We start from the raw sequence: 20,991 nt of genomic DNA on the forward strand, positions 1-20,991 counted from the left end.
CAGCATAAATACCACCTCACCCCCACCCCCCAGTCCAACCCAGAGCTGGGAACTTCTGAGGCTGCCAAAGGGGAGACAAGAAGTCAGACAGGCTCAGGGGCTTCCGAGCAGCCCTGTTCCCCTCAGGGGCAGCCAAGGAGACAAAGAATCGAAAATGACATCACAAGATGCCCGAATCCCTGAGTCACCACTTGAAGAAGAGCTGCCACAGAAAGCAGCTCCCATCAGATTTTTACAAGCAAGAAATAAATCTTCATTGTGTTGAGCCACTGAGATCTGGGGTTTGCTTGTTACTGCAGCACAGCCTAACATTACCCTTAGGCAAGCGCCTAGAAGGGTGGGTGGTTTTGGAATGGGTATTATTACTCAAACTCAAGGAAAGCATCTGGGTGGCAGTGTGATTTAGATGGGGAAAAAATAAGCATCATATTGATGGAAACAGACTCTGGAAGTAGTTCATCCTGATTCATATTCCAAGTCTACCCCTTACTGTTTGTGTAATCCTTCTAAGCCTCGGTTTCCTCATCTTTAAAATACAGCTCACCAGGACCTCCCTGGTGGCTCAGTGGTTAACAATCCGCCTGCCAGTGCAGGGGACACAGGTTCGATCCCTGGCCCGGGAAGATCCCACGTGCTGAGGAGCAATTAAGCCCGTGTGCCACAACTACTGAGCCTGTGCTCTACAGCCCGCGAGCCACAACTACTGAGCCTGCGTGCCTAGAGCCTGTGCTCTGCAACAAGAGAAGCCACCGCAATGAGAAGCCCGTGCACCTCAACGCAGACCCGACTCACTACAACCAGAGATCCTGCGTGCAGCAACGAAGATCCAACACAGCCAAAAATAAATTAATTTAAAAATAATAATAATAAAATAAATAAATAAAATACAGCTCACTTCTATAGACCTCAAAAGATTGCTACGAGATTTAAATGGGATGATCCATATAAGGTATGAAGTGCAGTGAATGCCTGACACTTAGTAAGAACGTAAGTCTTAGCTATTCCTCATCTAGCGATGCTTTGGGGCCTCACATGCCAAAGCCTAATCAAAGCTGAACATGGAAATGAGTCAAGAAAAAGTTGAAGGTTATCACTCGTTGTCACACTGCATAATCTTGCCATTTAAAAGAACACTTGAGGGGGCTTCCCTCGTGGCGCAGTGGTTGAGAATCTGCCTGCTAATGCAGGGGACACGGGTTCGAGCCCTGGTCTGGGAGGATCCCACATGCCGTGGAGCAACTAGGCCCGTGAGCCACAACTACTGAGCCTGCGCGTCTGGAGCCTGTGCTACACAACAAGAGAGGCCGCGATAGTGAGAGGCCCGCGCACAGCGATGAAGAGTGGCCCCCACTGGCCACAACTAGAGAAAGCCCTCGCACAGAAATGAAGACCCAACACAGCAAAAATAAATTAATTAATTAATAAACTCCTACCCCCACATCTTCTTTTAAAAAAAAAAAAACATTTGAAAGCCCAGTAAGGAAACAAACCACCTTCACAAAGGTTGTATTGGGGAGTTGGAGGAAGTGACCCTCCACCTCCAATACACAAATGCACTAGGGCAGGGACCTATTCACCATCCCCTTTCCTCTTCCACTGCACACAGCTAACCTAGTTCCCAGCCTCCCCGCTAGAACCCAGCTCTGTAGAGCAGAATGTAGGAGCAAAGGCCACTCTATCCTGGTCCATAGGATCTTCCTATGAGCAATCCTCCAGGCATGATGACCTTACAAGCCACATGTGAACCAATGGAGCCTGGGACCCCGAGTCACTGCTTAGAGGACAGGTGTCCACTGATCAGGAGACCCATTTGCACTAAGGTTAGCAGAAAATAAACTTCCTTCAAGTTTGAGTCATTACATACTTTTGGATTTGCTCACTGCAGTAGTTAGAAACTCTTGTTGTCTAATAATTTCTCGAAAATTTTCTTTTAAAAAAATTTTTAATTTTTAAAATTTATTTATTTTTGGCTGCATTGGGTTTTTGTTGCAGTGCGCGGGCTTTCTCTAGTTGCCGCGAATGTGGGGCAACTCTTCGTTGTGGTGCGCAGGCTTCTCATTGCAGTGGCTTCTCTTGTTGCAGAGCATGGGCTCTAGGCATGCGGGCTTCAGTAGTTGTGGCACACAGGCTCTAGAGTACAGGTTCAGTAGTTGTGGCACAAGGGCTCAGTAGTTGTGGCTTGCAGGCTCTAGAGCGCAGGCTCAGTAGTTGTGGCACACGGGCTTAGTTGCTCCGTGGCATGTGGGATCTTCTCAGACCAGGGCTCAAACCCATGTCCGCTGCATTGGCTGGCGGACTCTTAACCACTGCGCCACCAGGGAAGCCCTGTCGAATATTTTCTAATTCAAGTACTTATGTTGGAAAAAAAAAAAAAAAATCACACCTATAAAGGGCAGGGTTTTCATTTTGTTTTGTCAAGGTAAGTTATAGTTATGTATATAAACAATAGGAACCGACTTTGATTCATTTATTCCAAACATCTCAGTCACTCCAAACAAGGAGATAGTTTAAGTTGTTCTGCCTGCTCCCTCCCTGATCACCGGGGTCTATCGCTTCCTGAGAACACTCTCTAAAATCTATTAATGTAGAAAACAGTGCTGTGTCTGGCAGGCAGGAAAACAAATGAGCTATCATCATTGTATCTTTATGCAACCTTGTAACAATTTATTTCTTCGCAGGCAGAGGGAGGACAGAGCTGGATTATCCTTCATCAAATTTAACACCTTAGCCAGGTTCCCTCCCAGCACCCAGATATGACCTCCCTAGGCCTTTCTTTAGGCTCAGTTCCCGCTGATCCATTCCCCCATCCTTGAATACCCAAGAGAAGGGCAGCTGGTCACTCACCCAATGCACGGGTTGGTCTGGTACCTCGGTGCCGTGTAGGAGAAAGGAGAGATGTTCTTGTCTACAAAGGACCCAAACCCCAAGCGGAAGTTGCTGGTGAGCTTCCTCATCTCCTCGGCAAGCTTGGTGCCCAGGCTCCGTATGTTGTCCAAGTCATCCTTCATGGACAGAGAGAGGTCCATCAGGTAGTACAAGTCCACTGGATAATCCTCCACCTGTCGAACCTGCAGCTGGAAGGTAGTCTTGTCACCTGTGCCAACCGAGAGACCGTGCGTGTTAGAGGTCATTCAATTCGCTGGGGCTGAAGGGATGGGTTTTGCTTTCAAAGCTGGCCCACCTCTGACTTTGCTTTAGTGACTGTGTGCCTCTCAGAAGACATCTCTTCCACTCTGGAAACAGAGTGACCGAAGGGAATATGGGCGCTGAGGATGCAGCTCTAGGTTCTCCTTTCACACACAGGCCTCAGCATTTTTTAAGGAAACTCTTTAAGAACCAATCTCCTTAGTAGTGTTCTGTTTTCTCAGCAAAAAGGATGCTTAGGTAATTGGTGGACGGTGCACCAGACAATTCCACAGACACAAATTGGGCGAAAGTAACCCACCAAGCACATACCAACTTCAGAGAAAGGACTGGCCAAGACGGGAACGTGGCCAGGAGACCGTAAAGGTGATGTGAAACAGGACACAGGAAAGAAATTAACAAAAGAAGGGTATAGACATTGGTAAGAACTGAGGTGGGGAAGAGAGATGTGCAAGGCAAGGGAGACTGGGAAAACAAAGATGGTTACTTAAAATACCCCCAGAGGGCAAAAATGTTTATGCTTATGCCGGGCCACCTATTTCTATCTCCCTAGCCATTTATCAAACAGCATATCTGATATCACAAACACAAATCATTATTATCATAAATTATATGTATAAATATAGGAAGACGTGTTCCAAACTTTAGCACCATCGACGAGAAAAAGAAGAAACAGAAAGGAAACACTACTAGATTTGCCTACAGCTACAAGAAAGAGAAAATAACTTTTGGTTCTATAATAAGCAGTCAACAGCCAAAGGGAAAAGAAATTGATTCAGAGGAAAAGAACAATGGAAAAAAAAGGCAGTTTCTGGCAGGCGTGGCCTCTGCAAGCTAGCCCCACATGGTATGCAGAAAGGCCCAAACCAAGTCAGCGCAGTAACTGGAGGACGCGTGCCAGGACAATGATCCTTCGTCATTCATGATCTCTAAAAACACACTGTTCAGAAACAACTTCAAGTCGTGAATTTTACCAGGTGATCCTATCTGCCCTCAGGCTCGTTAGCCTCACAGGCACCAAGAGATGTCCTTGAACTCTTCGGACAGAACTGTCTACACACACTTGAAACCTGGACGTCCTTTGTGTGTTCAAAGGTGCAACGGCGAAGGTGGCCTCGCTCCCGCACGAGGGTCCACACCTCATCTGCCCGCGGTCACGTCTCAGAGGCGTCCATCTTTCACCTCAAGATGACAACCAGCGAGCCGAAGCCTTCTTGAACTTGCAGGATAGGGAACCCAGGGCTCTGTGCTCCCCGCACCTCCTCCCACCCCAGACGAGGCATACTTAGTTCATTAACAAGATCTCAGTCCAAGTTCCAGCTCTGCCCCTCAACTAGCGGGGCAACCCGAGCCTCCATTTCCTTAACTGTAAACTGGCAATAACAACAGCACGACAGCATGAAGGCTGTGAAGCACTCATGTGGGAAGGAGGGTTCTGTAAGCAGTGAAGGCCTGCCCAGACGAAGTATGATTATTATAATTACCATGGTAGTCTGAGTGTCAGAGCCAAGCCTGCTTCCCCCGACTTGTCCTTACATGTGCTGCTCTAGCCTGATGATGGATGTAGTTTGGGTTGCCTGTTGGTACGAGCCTATTTTTAAAAGCCACTGGAGCCTGACTCAAACAGAGGAATGTTCGAGATTTCTTCCAGAATGAATTCCGGACTGCTACAATAGCCGTCTCTGGTTCCCATGTCCCGGCACAGGGCCCCTCCCATCCCGGGATGCCACATCGTAGTGGGGGAGGGGCGGGAGGGCCTGCGATCCTGTCCCCTCTGTCCAATCCCATGGCCTCTTTACGAGGTCTCCTGTATTTTGTTACTTGTGCCCTTCCCCCAAGTTTCCAGGTATACCTTCTTTAATCCAGAATCCACTTCCACCTTTTGCGGGATTACGAGCAATTACAGATGAACACTTTAGGACCAGGAAACAGGGAACTAGCTTGGATTCAGGGAGGCTGGAAGGCACCCATGGGAGGGACGTGGACATTAGCCTCAGAAAGCAAGAGCTGGGCTGGAATCCGGACCTTGTCACCAAGAGCTCAAGGCCTCAGGCTCCTTTCAACTTGCTGCTCAGTTTCTGGATCAGTAAAATGGGGAGGATGCTAATTATTGTGGGTATTGAGGAGACAGCATATATAAACACCATACAAATGCTTGTACACAAGAGAAACTTCGGCCTCAGTTCCCCTGAAAGTCAATTATTAAAGCAATTTCCTGTGGAGCTAAAAAGAGAGACAGAACATTCTGCCAAAAACTTGAGTGTGAATGGCTAACGGCCTTGGGTATTATATTTAACTCCAAATTTTCCAGACATGAAGGCAAAGAGGGAAACGAGATGTGGTACATAGGTCTCTTTGTATACTAAGGGGTTATCTATTCTGAAGTAAGAAATCTCTTGTCATTAAATTCTAAGAGAAATTGATCACTACAGCACACACACACCTCCCCATAGGGAGGCTGCAAATGGTTAAATATATATATATATATATTTCTCTCCCAGTTTTCCAAGAAGGGAGGGGTATAAGAAAAGGGGTAATATCATTAATGTTTGGAATGAGGGTTTATGGCTACCTTATCTATGCTGGATTTTAAATGCTACAAACTCCTCAGTGGGCCTTGGCAATAACTGAATGTTCTGTCAGTGTAATAGGGAAGAACCTTATTATTCTACTACAAGTTAATCACTAAAGGGATGTTGCCTATAAGATTAAATTATACGTACTGACCCATCTCTGGGAACCCTGCCTCCCAGGTAATGAGCATTAAGCTAAAATACCTTTGTTTAGCTCACAGGAAACATCCTGACCAGGCCTACCTGTGATTAGCTGCAAGAAGGAAGAAATTAACACATCCCCTTCCAAGTCTGGCAGGAACCAGGCCCTTACCCACCTCCCCTGTTAGTATTAAAGAAGCCAGAATTCTAACTCAGGGAAGATGGTTCTTTGAGCTGCTAGTCTACCATCTCCTCGGTCTGCTGGCTTTCCAGATACAGTTGCTATTCCTTGCCCCAGCAACTCGCCTCTCGATTTACTGGCCTGTTATGCCGTGAGCAGTACGAGCTTGGACTCAGTTACATCAGCAGATTTTGGAGGGACTGACATTTCTGGACCAGTTCTCAGCAAGGGTGCTAAGCACGGGAATTAAGCTACAGTGCCGCAACTCCCCCACCGAGGGAGCCCCCGTGGTTAGCTGACTGAAGGTGAAACTGCTGCTGCACGCCAGGGGCGCCCTATGCCGGGAGAGGGTCTGGGGCATGTTCTCCATCTTTGGGTACACTTCCGGAACCACGCACACTCAACAATACCTCCAGCCACCCAGTTCTGCACCACCCGAGACTTTTTTTTTTTATCATAACGACAACATTTCCTTTTTTTCGTTTTTTTTAATTTATTTTTGGCTGTGTTGGGTCTTCATTCCTGCATGCAGGCTTTGTCTAGTTGCGGTGAGCAGGGGCTACTCTTCATTGCAGTGCATGGGCTTCTCATTGCAGTGGCTTCTCTTGTTGCGGAGCACGGGCTCTAGGCGTGTGGGCTTCAGTAGTTGCAGCACACGGGCTCAGTAGTTGTGGCTTGCGGACTCTAGAGCACAGGCTCAGTAGTTGTGGCGCATGGGCTCAGTCGGTCCGCGGCATGTGGGATCTTCCCGGACCAGGGATCAAACCCGTGTCCCCTGCATTGGCAGGCGGCTTCTCAACCACTGTGCCACCAGGGAAGACCCCACCCGAGACTTTAAACCAGTCGCCACCTCTCGTGAGTCCAGGAGAGTGAGAGCCGGGCTCACCTTCACTGTGGACACTTGATCTGTGACAGTCTCTGGTGACACCACCCAGCCCACGTATCCCCCTCCTCCCTCTCCATATAAGACCCCCTTACAGGGACTTCCCTCGTGGCGTGGTGGTTAAGAATCTGCACAGGGGACACGGGTTTTAGCCCTGGTCCAGGAAGATCCCACATGCTGCGGAGCAACTAAGCCCATGAGCCACAACTACTGAGCCTGCACTCTAGAGCCCATGCGCCACGACTACTGAGCCCATGCGCCACGACTACTGAGCCCATGGGCCACAACTACTGAGCCCACGAGCCACAACTACTGAGCCCACGAGCCACAACTACTGAAGCCCGTGCGCTTAGAGCCCGTGCTCCACAACAAAGAGAAGCCACCACAATGAGAAGCCCACACACCGCAATGAAGAGTAGCCCCTGCTTGCTGCAACTAGAGAAAGCCCGCGTGCAGCAACGAAGACCCAACACAGCCAAAAATAAATAAACAAATTTATTTAAAAAAAAAAAAAGATCCCCTTACAGGCTCGTCTCCTCCTGTGGCTGCAGCCCTCCTGTCTGGAACCATCCCCCATAACCCCCGCCTCAGGACAAGCAGCAGGATCAGAGAAATAGGATAAAGCAAACCCCAAAGAAAACCTGATCAGGGACTTCCCCGGTGGGCCAGTAGTAAAGAAACCGCCTCACAATGCAGGGGATGGGAGTTCAATCCCTGGTTGAGGGAACTAAGATCCCACATGCTGCGGGGCAACAAGCCCATGCGCCACAACTACTGAGCTCGCGGGCCTCAATTAGAGAGCCCGTGTGCCACAAACTACAGAGCCCAAGCGCTCTGGAGTCCACGTGCCACAACTAGAGAGAAGCCCACACACAACGAAGAGCCTGCGCACTGCAACGAAAGATCCTGCATGCCTCAAAGAAGATCCCACATGCTGCAGCTAAGACCCGACATAGCCAAATAAATAAATATTTAAAAAAAAGAAGAAGAGAAAAGCTGATCACCTCACATCTGTGAGGAGGAAGCTTCTCCTGCAAGCAGCCCCTCCCACGTCCTGCTGCTTTTTCCTGCTTCCAACACACCCAGCCCCAGCTGTATTTCACAAAGAATTCCTGCCACTGCTGGGTTCCTAAGTGTAGATTCTCCCACCATAATCAATAGCAACCAGCATTCCCTCTGAAATGTATTTTTAAAGGTTTCTTCTGTCTTCCCTTCAATAAAAAGTGAAAAGTGAGCTTTTCCTTAGGAACATAAACCAGATGACAAACATTACCAGAAAATGAAAGTAGAGAATTCTAGCAACAACTTTTGGGTTTTTTAAGATTGATTTTTGTTCAAATATTAAGACAAAGTAGTGTCTCAACAAATAAATACTCCTGCTATCCCCAATATAAGTAGTTTTTTGATTCCCTAGAATTATACTTCTGTGCTAGAAATTGAAAGAAACATTAAAATCAGCTATGTTAAAAATGGACTACAGGGCTTCCCTAGTGGCGCAGTGGTTGAGAGTCCGCCTGCCGATGCAGGGGACAAGGGTTCGTGCCCCGGTCCGGGAAGATCCCACATGCCGCGGAGCGGCTGGGCCCGTGAGCCATGGCCGCTGAGCCTGCGCGTCCAGAGCCTGTGCTCCGCAACGGGAGAGGCCACAACAGTGAGAGGCCCACGTACCGCAAAAAAAAAAAAAAAGGACTACAGCTGAGCAGGGAATTAGGGGCCTAGTGCACAACTTATAAGACTTATCATCCAGCTCTCTGTTCACTACAGCAGAAGGCAATTAGTACCCGGAATTAAATCCAGACCCAGAAGCAAAGAACTACCTCACTGGCCGCCCTGCTGTACCAAACACCACTCCCCACCTCAGAATTCTGACACTTGACAGATGGAACCATCAGGAGAGTTACTGGCCTTCACAGTGTCTGACCCCAAGCAATTAGGGCTTGGCACTTCTAGTTTCCTTGAAATAATCTTATCTTAGTTCAGGCTGCTATAACAAGTACCATGGACTAAGTGGCTTACAAACAACAGAAATTTATTTCTCACAGTTATAAAGGCTGTAAGTCCAAGATCAGGCCAGCATGGTCAGGTTCTGGCGAGAGCCCTCTTCTGGGTTTCACACTACAGACTTCTTGCCGAAGGGGGGAAGCACCCTCCAGGGTCTTGAGGGTTTTTGGGTTTTGTTTTGATAGCACTAATCCCATTCATGAGGGCTCCACCCCATGACCTCTCAAAGGCCCCCCCCTTCATTTCCTAATACCATCACATTGGGAGTCAGCTAGAATTTCAACATATTCAGTCTATAGCAAAGCACTATCCATCCATCATCAAGTCTTTTTAAGTGTGCATTGTCAGTCTGGGTAGTAGAAGCAATACCTAAGTCAGGTACTTGTCATCTCCAACCAGAACGTAGGAGAGGGGAGAAAAGCAGCATAGATGAGGGCTGGCTGGCAGGAAGCCCATATCAAAAGCAACCAATCACCTGCAGTTTAGTCAACAGTATGATACCCAGGTCAATTTCCTGGCTTTGATTACAAACTCTGGTTATCATTGGGAAAAGCTGAGAAGGGTACACAAGAACTCTCTATAATTTTTGCAACTTCTTGCAACTCTAAAATTACTTCAAAATAAAACATTAAAAAAAATGTTTAAGCTACCAATCAGAGGTCACTTTTTAACAGGCTAAGGGACTGAGGCAAATAAAGGCTTAAGTAAACCTTTTCTAACTGCTCCACCTCTAGCTTTTTACCATTTCAATATGCTTTAAAGTTTACGTCCTTTCGTAAGGATTTTATACCCTTTGTTAAGGTTTTTTTAAGATTGTTATCCTGACATACAGTTTCCAGGACTGGAAACAAAATGGAAAACATGATCTTGTGTTTATACAAAATCTTGCTTAAAGTTTGGCAGTTCCTGAAAAAGTTAAACATAGAATTACCATATGATCCAGCAATTCCACTCCTAGCTATATAATCAAGATTATTGAAAACATATGTCCACACAAAAACGTGTACATAAGTGTTCACTGCAGCATTAGTCATAATTGTCCCAAAGTGGAAACAGCCCAAATACCCATCCACTAAAACGTGGTGTATCTATAAATATACAATGGAACATTATTTGGCCATAAAAAGGAATGAAGTCCTGATACATGCTACAACATCAATGAATCTTAAAAACATTTTGCTTAAGTGAAAGAAGCCAGACATAAGAGACAACATATTATATGATTTAAATGAAATGTCCAGAGTTAGCAAAACCTCAGAGATAGAAAATAGATTAGTGGATGTCAGGGGCCGAAAATGGCGTGGAGGCAGAGGATAGGAGTGACTATTAACGGGTACAGGGTTTCTTTTCGAGGTGATGAAAATGTTCTGGAATTAGATAGTGGTGATGTTGTAACCACCTTGCAAGTACACTACAAACCACTGAATTGTATACGTCAAAATGGTGAATTTTACAGTATGTGAATTACAGCTCAACTTAGAAAAAAACAGAGCAAAACAAAAAATTCTGCTTAAGGTAGAGGAAAACTTTTCTTTCTTTTTTTTCCAGGCTTATCCCAGAACACTCAACTTTGCCTTGGTGAAGTACCTCACATATTGTGCTGAAGCTTGTCCTTGACTAGTCTGGCGTGAGGCTAGTAAAGTGCTACACTTCATTCAACAAATACCTATTATGAGGTATTGGGGAGCAGGGCAAAGGAGGAGACAGGAGAGCGTTCCTAAAAATACACAATGGAAAAACCAATCGTTACGTACCTGAATGCCTTCCTGAGTCACGGGGGTGTTGCCCTGAAGTAAGTACCCGCTTGGTAAACTGAAAATGTTGTTAATGGCAACAGACCATTCTCCCCTTTCCCCAAATAAATATCTGCGGTTTGACTGTCCTTCTCTTTATAATTACTGAAATTTTCAAAATGTGAAGAGGCATCATTGGCTTCAAGCGTTTCTATATTTGAGAAACATGTTCACAAGGTTCTAGACCTCTAGGAATTCAGCTTATCATCTGATCTCCTCCTAAGTCTTCATCTCTACAGACTGAAACGCCCTCAGAGCTTGGGTACGTCTTCACAAGGCAGCCAGCCCCTCCTTCACCTTGACGGCCACAGCAAAGGGCTCTCCATCACCGTACCTTCCGCAGGACCAGAGCTGCACACAGCACTCGCATCACGATTTTGTATAAACACAGGATCATGTTTCCCATTTATTTCCAATACTGGAAACTGAATCATAATGCTTAGCGAGAGATTTGACTATACCAAATAAGACTGATTTCTTTCTTTAATCGAGTATACGTTAAGCTTCATGCATAAATAAGCATTGTGCATAAACTTCATGAGAACTTTGAGAACTCTGCCCAAGGAGGGTGCCCTCAATCAAGTCACTTCTTTGGGGGCTGTTTTAAAAGCCAGTTGATAAGTCAAAGCAAACAGTCTCTCTGCCTCAGAGCCACACCTGAATTCTGATTTTGAAAACTGGAATTGAAACTGTGACATCTCTGATTCTGTGTTGACCTCCAACTCTTCCCTAAATTAAATCTACCCTAAAGAATAAGGATTTGCCACCATGAAGAATGTTTCTTGGAGAGAGCACCACAGGCTCAGAGTAATTCTAGATGAGCAGTTGCAAAAGTAAAACCCTCCCTCGCTGATGACCCTCAAACTCTAACTCTTCTGGACGTGTTAATTTTGGTCCTTGTTTCCAAAAATTAAGTGAAAACAGTATACAATAATAAATACATTGTTAGTATATGAGAAATATGAACACATATACAAAGACAGAAGATCTAGTAAGAATGAAAAATAGTGTTAAAGTGAAGGACTTTAAGAATTTTCTTGAAGTGACTGTTACGCCGTTAGGTTAAAAAGGAAAACACACCCTTGATGTTAGTTGTAACCATTCTTATCATACACTGTGTTCTGATATATTAATAGTCTACAACAACGCCTATGTCCCCTTCTAGGTCAGAGCCCTTGACCCTGAGCCTGACTCCACGTAGGGAGAGGCAGTCATCTTCCCCCCGGAGGATACCATCGGACATTGGCTCACAGAAAGCTTCCTCTTCTCTACCCACTCACACAGCTTTGTAAGGGCTCCCTTCTCTCTCTCAACTTGGAATCTCACTAAACAAAAGGCGAAGTGTCCCTTCCAGTGAGATGACTTGTGAAAACAGTTACTTCAGCTAATCCCAGCACTAATCCCTGGGCCATCCAGCAGTTTATGCTGCTCTACGCCACTTACACCCGTCTTCCGTTTCTTATTTCCAAGACAATTCAATAAGCAAAATACAACAGTTCTCAAATACACAGTGACTCAGAGTTCTTTCTAATGACAACAAGAAGAACAGGCAACACTAAGAGCTTAAGACGTGCAGGGCTGTGCTAGACCCATTTCTGAGACATGAGAATCTCTACCCATATCTAGACGTGGCTGACTCCAAAATCTGCATCTTGGCCATTACTCTTTGAAAACAATAATTAAAAGCTCTTCAAGTGCATTTATACAAAAAGTCTCATTTAAGCCTCTGAACAGGGCTGTGAGGAATGAAGGTGACAGAGACCCTGAGACGCTAAGGAGTAGAGCAGCTTGCCCAGGACCCCTGAGCTAGGCACAGAGCCAGAACCAGAACCTAGGACGGCCAACTAGATCCCTCATCTTCCCACTGACCCAGCCGCCCTGTCTAAACAAACCACCTGGAAATAGTTATTGCCAGTGGTTTCCTAGACAATGAGAAAGAAGAAAAGGCTAAAAATCAACGGGATTTGGGAAAAAAGCTGCCTTCTCTCAACAATGGGATACTTTCTCATTTGGCCACATTCACATCCTCCCTTGACATCGCAAGGGACCTCACAAAAGTGGTGAGCTAGAAACAACCATGAGCTGTGCGACCACAAAGACTCGATATTGAGTCAGGTTCGCTGCTCTGACCGGGAGCCCTTGAGCACACAGCTCCTCAGGTGTAAAGTTACATCAGCTACCTTCGGGTAGGTCAAGTAACAGGCACAGAGTAGGTGTGCAAAAACTGTCAGTTCCCTTATACCACAATCAACTCCAGGGCTGGCAGAGGCTCCAGGGTCACAAAAAAAAAAAATCTCTACTCTGCAAGTTCGTCCCTTCAGAATGTCACTGATTCAAATGGAATTTGCTGACAGGAAAAAATACTTTCTCCTGGCAGTAGTACGTTCCCTGAGAAACTTGCATTAACTAGGGAGTAAACATACCAGCATCCTCCCACGAAAAACAAGAACATTATTCACAGCAGTCAAAAGGTGGAAACAATCCAAGAGCCCGTCGATGGGTGAACGGATAAACAAAATGTGTCTATACGTACAATGGAGGATTACTCAGCTTGAAAAGGAAGGAAATACTGGCACGTGCTACGTCATGGATGAGACGGACAAATATATATGAGTCCACTTCTATGAGGTACCTGGAGTAATCAGATTCACAGAGACAGAAAGCGGAAGGGCGGTTGCCGGGGGCTGGTGGGGGAGGGAGTGAGGAGTTAGTGTCTAATTGGTACAGAGTTTCAGTTTGGGATAAGAAAACAGTTCTGGAAATGGAGAGTGGTGATGGCTAGACAACACGGTGAGTATACTTAACGCCACTGAACTACACACTTAGAAATGGTTAAAATGCTAAATGGTACGTTACATATATTTCACAATTTTTTAAAATAGCAAAGATACTCTGATCATCCCCAAAGGCCCTGGACTCTGCTTCCTGGGGTCTGGGCCACACCTCACCACTGCCCCCTCCCTGGCCCGGCTCATCTTTCCACCATCTTGAACAGGTCCACCCCAAGGGCACTCACCGGGCCGCAGGTTCACCGTGACCTCCTGCGGCGTCATCTGGATGACGTCTGACCCCGCGGGGCTGGAGCCCTTGCTGCTGAGAGGCAGGCTCCGAAGGACCTGGGTGCTGCTGACCGGACTCTCAAACTCGCCGCCACAGCCGTTCCTGACCAGGTTTGCCTTGAAGTCGCACCGGGAGGTGACCGACCGCAGGCTGCCGAAGTCCTGGAGGTGTGGAAACAGGGGAAGAGGGCAGGAGGCGGTCAGAGCAGCTCCAGGACACCTCAGGCTGTAGTCTCATCACCACCCTGCGACCTGAGACCCTCTACATTCCATTTCCTAAAAGTGGACAAAACAAAAACTCCGCCAAGTGCCTCACCAAGCATCATGAGGATTAAGTGAGGTGTCGGATGTGAAAGCATTTTGCAAGGTGTAAACACGCACGGTAAAAATGTTTGGTCTCGTTATTTTAATGGTCAAAAACGCTCCTTTAAAAAAATGTGCCTGTCTACACGATAAGCAGGAGAAAATAACTGATATGGTCAAAAGTTGCATCACTAAAAATTTTTGAAAGATACCATATAAGTGGCCAAGTAGTCATCACTCAGACAAGCAAGAGTTAACTTCTGAGCTGTTCCCTCATCTAGCATATGCAGGCACAACCATTCTGGAGAGCGATGCGGTACCTTTTGAGCCCTTGGTCCCCTCCTAGGAATTTATCACCAGAAAATTATCAAAAGGAAAGCAAAACTCTATAAGATATATACTGCATGTTCCTCAGAATAGCACAATCATAAACTTGAGCCAAAATCCCTAAACCAGAAGGAAAACATGGTTTATCACCTCAATAGATGGTACAGCCATCACAAATAGTTATGAAGACTAAGCAGAAATTTCAAAACATTAAGGGAAAAAAATCAGAAAATAGAGTGGTATCTGCATCAGGATGCCAAAGAAAAATTAAAAATTAAGATAGTTGAGGTGCTAGGGGAGAGGGAATAAAATGATATTTTTCTTTTTCTCTTTACTGTTGTTTAAACAATAAAGCCACATTGATAAGAAAAATCTTTCTTTTCTTCAGTTGGATTTAGGAGAAGGCTGTGCACCAGGATGACCCACCCTAGTCTGGGGCACTAGGAGTTTGGGCCATTTACTTTAAAATGAAATTATATACTTTGTTAGAAAGTAGGATACCTGTAAGCAGTGATTGTTTTCCTGTAAGGGGGTTTTCAATGGCAAAGCAAACCCATTCACTGCTGGATGTAGAGAAGAAGATCCCCTCTTCCAGCTGGTTGCACTGGAGCAATGGCTGGAGGAGTTAGATGCTCCCTCTTCCTCCCGCCACTGTAAACACTTTGCCAAAGCGCCTCAGATGAGTCAAGAGTCCGCTGACCGCAGAGGGACTCCCCTCCCCCCTTCATCATGGTCTAGGATGCCCCAAGACCAGTCAGTGCCCACTGGGGCCTTTGCAAGGTTCAAGACCAAGAAGTCAAGAAGACGCTGCAGTATTTTTAAGTAAAACCAGATGTGTTGTTCTGGGCCTCTGTGATTTTGGTTTTTCGTTTGCTTATACCTGAATTTTTTTTTTTAATTTTGTCTATTGAACTCTTGACATGACGGGAGATCTTGCATGTCAACAACCTCGGGACTGCACCGTAAATATAAATGGCTCCACAGACACTTGTGGAACAGGGTGAGAACAATGATTATTGTAGAAATTACAAGATTCCAAAGCTGAGGTTTCTAAACTGGGTTCCGAACAGTCTAGCTTGGCTCTGAGGAAGCAGTAAAAACCTCCCAGGAATAGCAGAAAGGAGAGGTAACTTCCTGAGGGCCTTACAGGTATGAGACTGCTGTCTTGAGCTGTGTGAAGTACAGGGTGAATTAGCTGTCCAGAGCTGAAAGGGCTTAGGGGTTCGCCTGCTCAGAGCGTACATGGCTAGAGAATTTCTCAACTTCTTGCCAGCATGCTGGCCTTGCTGCCAGCTCCCCCAATTCCACGGAGCTGGCTGTCCTCCACCCAGTTCCGATTGTCAAAGTGCACCTGTCTCCACCAGACCAGTGCACATCCCCTCCCCCACCCCACCAGGCTGAGGAAAGCATCTTCAGTCTCCCGGGGGCGATGGAAACCCCTAACGGCCCTCCCCTTGGTCTGAAGCAGCCTGCATTCCAGAATAGACTAGGTCACAGAGCCAATCTGTTTCACCCTAAGCAGGAGGCAGCTACATAATTCCTCACCACAGCCTCAGCCATTCACGTCATCAAAATCATTCCCTAGGGCTTCCCTGGTGGCGCAGTGGTTGAGAGTCCACCTGCCGATGCAGGGGACACGGGTTCGTGCCCCAGTCCAGGAAGATCCCACATGCCGTGGAGCGGCTGGGCCCGTGAGCCATGGCCGCTGAGCCTGCGCATCTGGAGCCTGTGCTCCGCAACGGGAGAGGCCACAACAGTGAGAGGCCCGCGTAACACACACACACACACACACACACACACAAAAATCATTCCCTAATGCCTGGACACCTTCACCAGCAATGAACTTCGTCCAAGCTTCCCAGTCAATATGCTCAAAGGCCGTTTTTGATAGGCAGTACCAGTCCCTGAGGCAGGACTTGTACAGGGCCACCTGCTGCTCAGGGAAGATGTACCTGCTGGGCTCCTCAGGAGACTTGAAGTCCAGGACGTGCTTCCCAAACCTGAAGAACTGAGAGGCAGCCACAGAGTGCCAATTACAACCTTGTTTGTGTAGCTGGCTTTCCTGATTGTGCTCTGGGGCTTCTTTATTCTCTAGGATGTTAGGAGCAAAGCCCTCTTCATGCCCCTCATTGGTAACAGCTTTCCCTTCATTCTCCTTAGTAACATTCTTCAAGGTGGTAGCAACCCTCCACTCCAATGCACGTGGCTTCCGTGAAGTTTGCTGCACCAGCAGGAAAGACCGTGAACTCCTGTCACCCAGCTGCCAGCACGAGAACCACCACGGAGAACATTCAAACTGTCAGTTGCAGGATGACTTCAGAAGTGCCTACCACTCAGCAATGTGACAGTACGGGGGGCCCACTTCTCAGCAGCTCCAGCGGCACAGGCAGCAAGGGACCGCCTACTATGGCACTCATACCAAACTCAGACTTGGCCTCAGGGCCATCCATTTCTATCAGGTTTGCCAACCTTCTCCTGTTTCACAGAGTTCAGTTGCTTGCTACCTGGGGAAGCCCCAGTGGTTTCACTGATGTGCTTGAGAACCTTTGAGACGCCTTTACTTACTGAGTCCTGTCACTGTCCCAGGTCTTTAGGGCCTCAAAGACACTGGCTGAGGCACCTCTGGGCATGGAGGTCTGGAGAACCTTCTGAGAGTCAGGCAGCTACCTCGATATCAATCAAGGATGCCCACAACAGTTGAAGGTCTCTCCGGCATGCAGTCTGAAAATAGCCATGACTGACTTCTAGCATAGGCCCTTGCTGCCCAAGAAAGGGACGGAGAACACTGCAGACCCCGCAGGGAGTGGTAACCCCACCAGCCCAAGGGCTTTCCCTCTATTCCCCTCCTCTAGTTCCTCTCCAGATATTTTAATTTTGAATAAGGATGGATGCATATTTAAAGAAAGGAACCAAAACCACAAAGACCAGGGGCATATAATGTGACAGTTATGACCTTCCAGGTTCACACATGGTATAAATAAAGACAAGGCCTCGATACCACCATGTCCAAGCTTCGAATTCAGTGAATGCCGAGGCCCCAAATTATAAACCCTTGGAGGAAAGGAAGGCTCGTGATTAAGAAAATCCTCCTCTCATGAGCGACACCCTGAAGTCTGATGTGCTAAGAGCCTTCAGATCCCAGAGACCTGACACCTGACCCTCTGCCAGGTGTCAGAACACAGCAAGTTCCAGGGGGAAGGGACCTCGGATGCATCATCTGGTGCCAGCCCCTCACTTCTACAGAGGAGGAATCAGAAGCCCACACGCCTAAGTCCACGCGTATGTTCTCCTGAGAAGTGTAAGTGCCTCCGGCCTCAGCTTTCTGAAAGCAAGCTCAGTGTTCTTCTCAGCCAAGGTCATGGCTGAATTCCAGAGCGGGAAACTGACTCTGGGCCCCCAAACTCCATCCCTCTGAATTTAGTATTTCCCTGCTGCCTCAGGTGCTGAGCTCTTCCTGCCACCGATCAAACTTGGAGGGTAAATAGCCACTTGATGCAGAAAAACAGGTACGAGTCTTCATCTCAACACGGAAAAATGGAAACTACTTTCAGGATGGGCTCTCACGGGGCACCTCAAATGCTCACAGGTGCTTACGGCTCCGTGCCAGAAGAGGTTTCAGTTCGTGAAGGAAGCATCTGTCCGTGGTCTCCAGAAACACCGTCACGAACCCTCCAGAGGGCTCACGAGGGAAGGGTAACTACACGACAGGCAAGTTACCAAGAGAAGCAACAGAATGCACACGGGAACTTGAAATACCTTGCAGGGCTTTTAGTCACTAAGCGGTCATAATACAAGAAAGAAAAGGGAGGCGTTCCAAATGTAGATGGCTTTTACTTTTGTTCCGACACTGGCGCTCGCTCGGAGTTGTTACCACCTGGCCCTCTCTGCTCCCTCCATCGCCTGTTACACGGAGGATATAATGAGGTCTACTGTTCACTGTACACTGAACTCCCCTACGTTTTGTTAATCAAAAACGTCCCTCCTGCACCCACGGCCACCGTGGCCAGGGCACTCGGTTTGTCCGCCTGTGCCACTCTGGTCATCGCATCCTCTGGGCGCCTCGCTGCCTGCTGCGGAAACAAACAGCAGGGTGGAGGAGTTGAGAAACTGCAGGCCTGGGGGAAGAGGAACCCAAGCAGGAAAGGGGGCAGACTGCCGGATCCTGGGATGAGGGGGAAGAAGTCGCAAACCGGTGAACAGGCAGAGAGCCGGGCAGAGGCACGGAGCCAGCTGCTTTCTGGGCTTCGGCACTGGCTCGATGGAGCCCTTGTGGATTAGGGGGCGGGGGAGGGAAGCAGAAGGTTAAGGGATGACAGACTGAACTCTGTGCACCATCAACACACCCCCACGTGGCCTGCCTGCCTGGGGGAGGGGGAAATCCCTGTCAGCTTCCGCTCAGCTCCCTTAATGCACTGGACAAATGTTCACGAAGCACCTGCAAGAGGCCGAGATGCTTCTTTCAGGACCGCAGAGAGATGCTCTCCACAGATCTGTATTTTATCGTGAGCTGGGGCGGACGCTTATGTTTTTCATTCCTTCCCAGCTCAAAGGAGACTACAGGTCATGCGCCCTCCCTCTCCTTTCCCCACCACGGTAATCTCCCAGGAGGCCCAGGCGGCCGGTCTTGCTTCCCAGCCTCTACTCTGTCTCCTTCCTCACATTCCCACCTCCAGTCCTACTGACCCCTTCATTCCTTCTCTCCACGTCCACCTCCAAGGCAAAGACCCTTCCCCGCGGCCCAGGTTCTCCATCTCCTCCCACATCTGCCCCTACATCCACCATCCAAGCGCCCCAGGCCTCCCTGTTCTTGTTCCGCGGGATTCCACGGGGTGGCCACGCCTGCCCAGTCCTTCTCCCTCTGGTTTCACAGCAGCCTGGACCACTCACAGCAACATGGCCTCAGGCTGGCTCACGTTCACACCTCAAGAGCCTCCCTCACCCCCAACCCTGAGTGCCATCGCCCTGTCTGCCTCTGCCTCCACCGGGGCTCCCACAACCCTTCTTTCCGTGCAGGGCCGGGGGGACCACACGCCAGTCCTTCAGCCCTGCCCACTTCTCCCCAAACCTTGTCCTCTGTCCAGCACGCTGGCCTCCCTGCCCCTGGCACAGGCTGCTGGTCCACAAAGCCCCTTCCCCCTTCCTCCCCAGCACACAGCTAGGTTAAGTCTCCCAGCTCCTACTGCACTTAGGCTGAGGGATGTAACTGGTTTCAGGTGAGAAAATGTGAGTGGAAATAACATGGGCTGTCCCAAGGCCTTGCCGTAAAAGCATTCACACGCATTCCTCCCCGCACACGGCTCTTCAGAGCTAGCTGGGTTGTGAGACTTACTCTCTTGGAGCAGAGACAAATGTCTACTTTTAAAAAATGAAGGACAAAATAGATAATAAGCTGCCAGAGTTTGCTGTATGTTTTACACCGTGCAGTACAAACAGCACAGGGAGTGCTCAAGCTGGCCGAGAACAGCCCAGGGCTGTGATGAAGGACAGGAGACAGGGGCTGAGCTGTGTGGTAAAGACCAGCAGCATACCCTCCACTTCCTCGTCTAGGGTAAGGGAGAGTCTGGCAACTCTGGTCTTGAAGCCAGAGGGTAAGGTCTAAAGCAAAGGTGCCAGGACTTCCCTGGTGGCACAGTGGTTAAGAATCCACCTGCCAAAGCAAGGGACACAGTTCGAGCCCTGATCCGGGAAGATTCCACATGCCGCGGAGCAACTCAGCCCGTGCGCCATTACTGAGCCCATGTGCCGCAACGACTGAAGCCCGTGCACTCTAGGGCCCGTGTGCCGCAACTACTGAGCCCGCGTGCTGCAACTACTGAAGCCCACACACCTAGAGCCCGTGCTCCGCAACAAGAGAAGCCACCGCAATGAGAAGCCCGCGCACCACAACGAACAGTAGCCCCCGCTCACCGCAACTAGAGAAAGCCTGCACGCAGCAACGAAGACCCAACACAGCCAAAAATAAATAAAATTTTTTTAAATATCCCCAAACACATTAAAAAATAAATAAAGCAGCGGTCCCCAGACTTTTTGGCACCAGGGACCGGTTTCGTGGAAGATAATTTTTCCATGGGGGGGGCGGGATGGCTCAGGCGGTAATGCGAGCGATGGGGAGCGGCTGATGAAGCTTCGCTCGCTCGCTGGCCCGCCGCTCACCTCCTGCTGTGCGGCCAGGTTCCTAACAGGCCACAGACCAGTACCGGTCCGTGGCCCAGAGCTTGGGGACCCCTTGTCTAAAGCCACCAGGGAAAATTAAGCCACAGTTAGAAAATGAAGACAGGAGAGCCCGGTTAACGGGGCCATGCAGCAGACCCAGGCAGACAGAACCAGCATGAAGTGTGGAGACGGGGGGGGGCGGCGGTGAGGGCACTGGCTGACTCAAACGCCACACCTGTGGGAGAATACAGGGACGAGAGGGGGGACTGGGGAGAGGAGATGGAATTAGGCTCCAAGCAGTGTTAAATGCAGAGCAAGACGTCCCCACCTCCACCCCAAATAAATAAGGAAGCCATTGTGGGATCTGGCGCGGCGGGCTCCTGACAGAATGTGTTCGGGGTTAATCTGCGGCGGTATGCAGCCACGGGGTGGC

The 20,991-nt window shown here is 48.4% G+C and overlaps 1 protein-coding gene across 1 annotated transcript in view; it reads right to left on the reverse strand.

Moving 5' to 3' along the window:
- The window catches only part of ITGB5 (integrin subunit beta 5), a 121,383-nt gene that overhangs the window by 87,541 nt on the left and 12,851 nt on the right, over positions 1–20,991 (reverse strand). The window contains exons 3-4 of the mRNA XM_030858752.3: positions 13,733–13,937; positions 2,845–3,094 (exon numbers count right to left, since the gene is read on the reverse strand). Coding sequence (XP_030714612.1) covers positions 2,845–3,094; positions 13,733–13,937 — 455 coding nt within the window. The remainder of the gene's footprint in view (positions 1–2,844; positions 3,095–13,732; positions 13,938–20,991) is intronic.

Source organism: Globicephala melas, chromosome 4, assembly GCF_963455315.2.
Source record: "Globicephala melas chromosome 4, mGloMel1.2, whole genome shotgun sequence".
NCBI lineage: Eukaryota > Metazoa > Chordata > Mammalia > Artiodactyla > Delphinidae > Globicephala > Globicephala melas.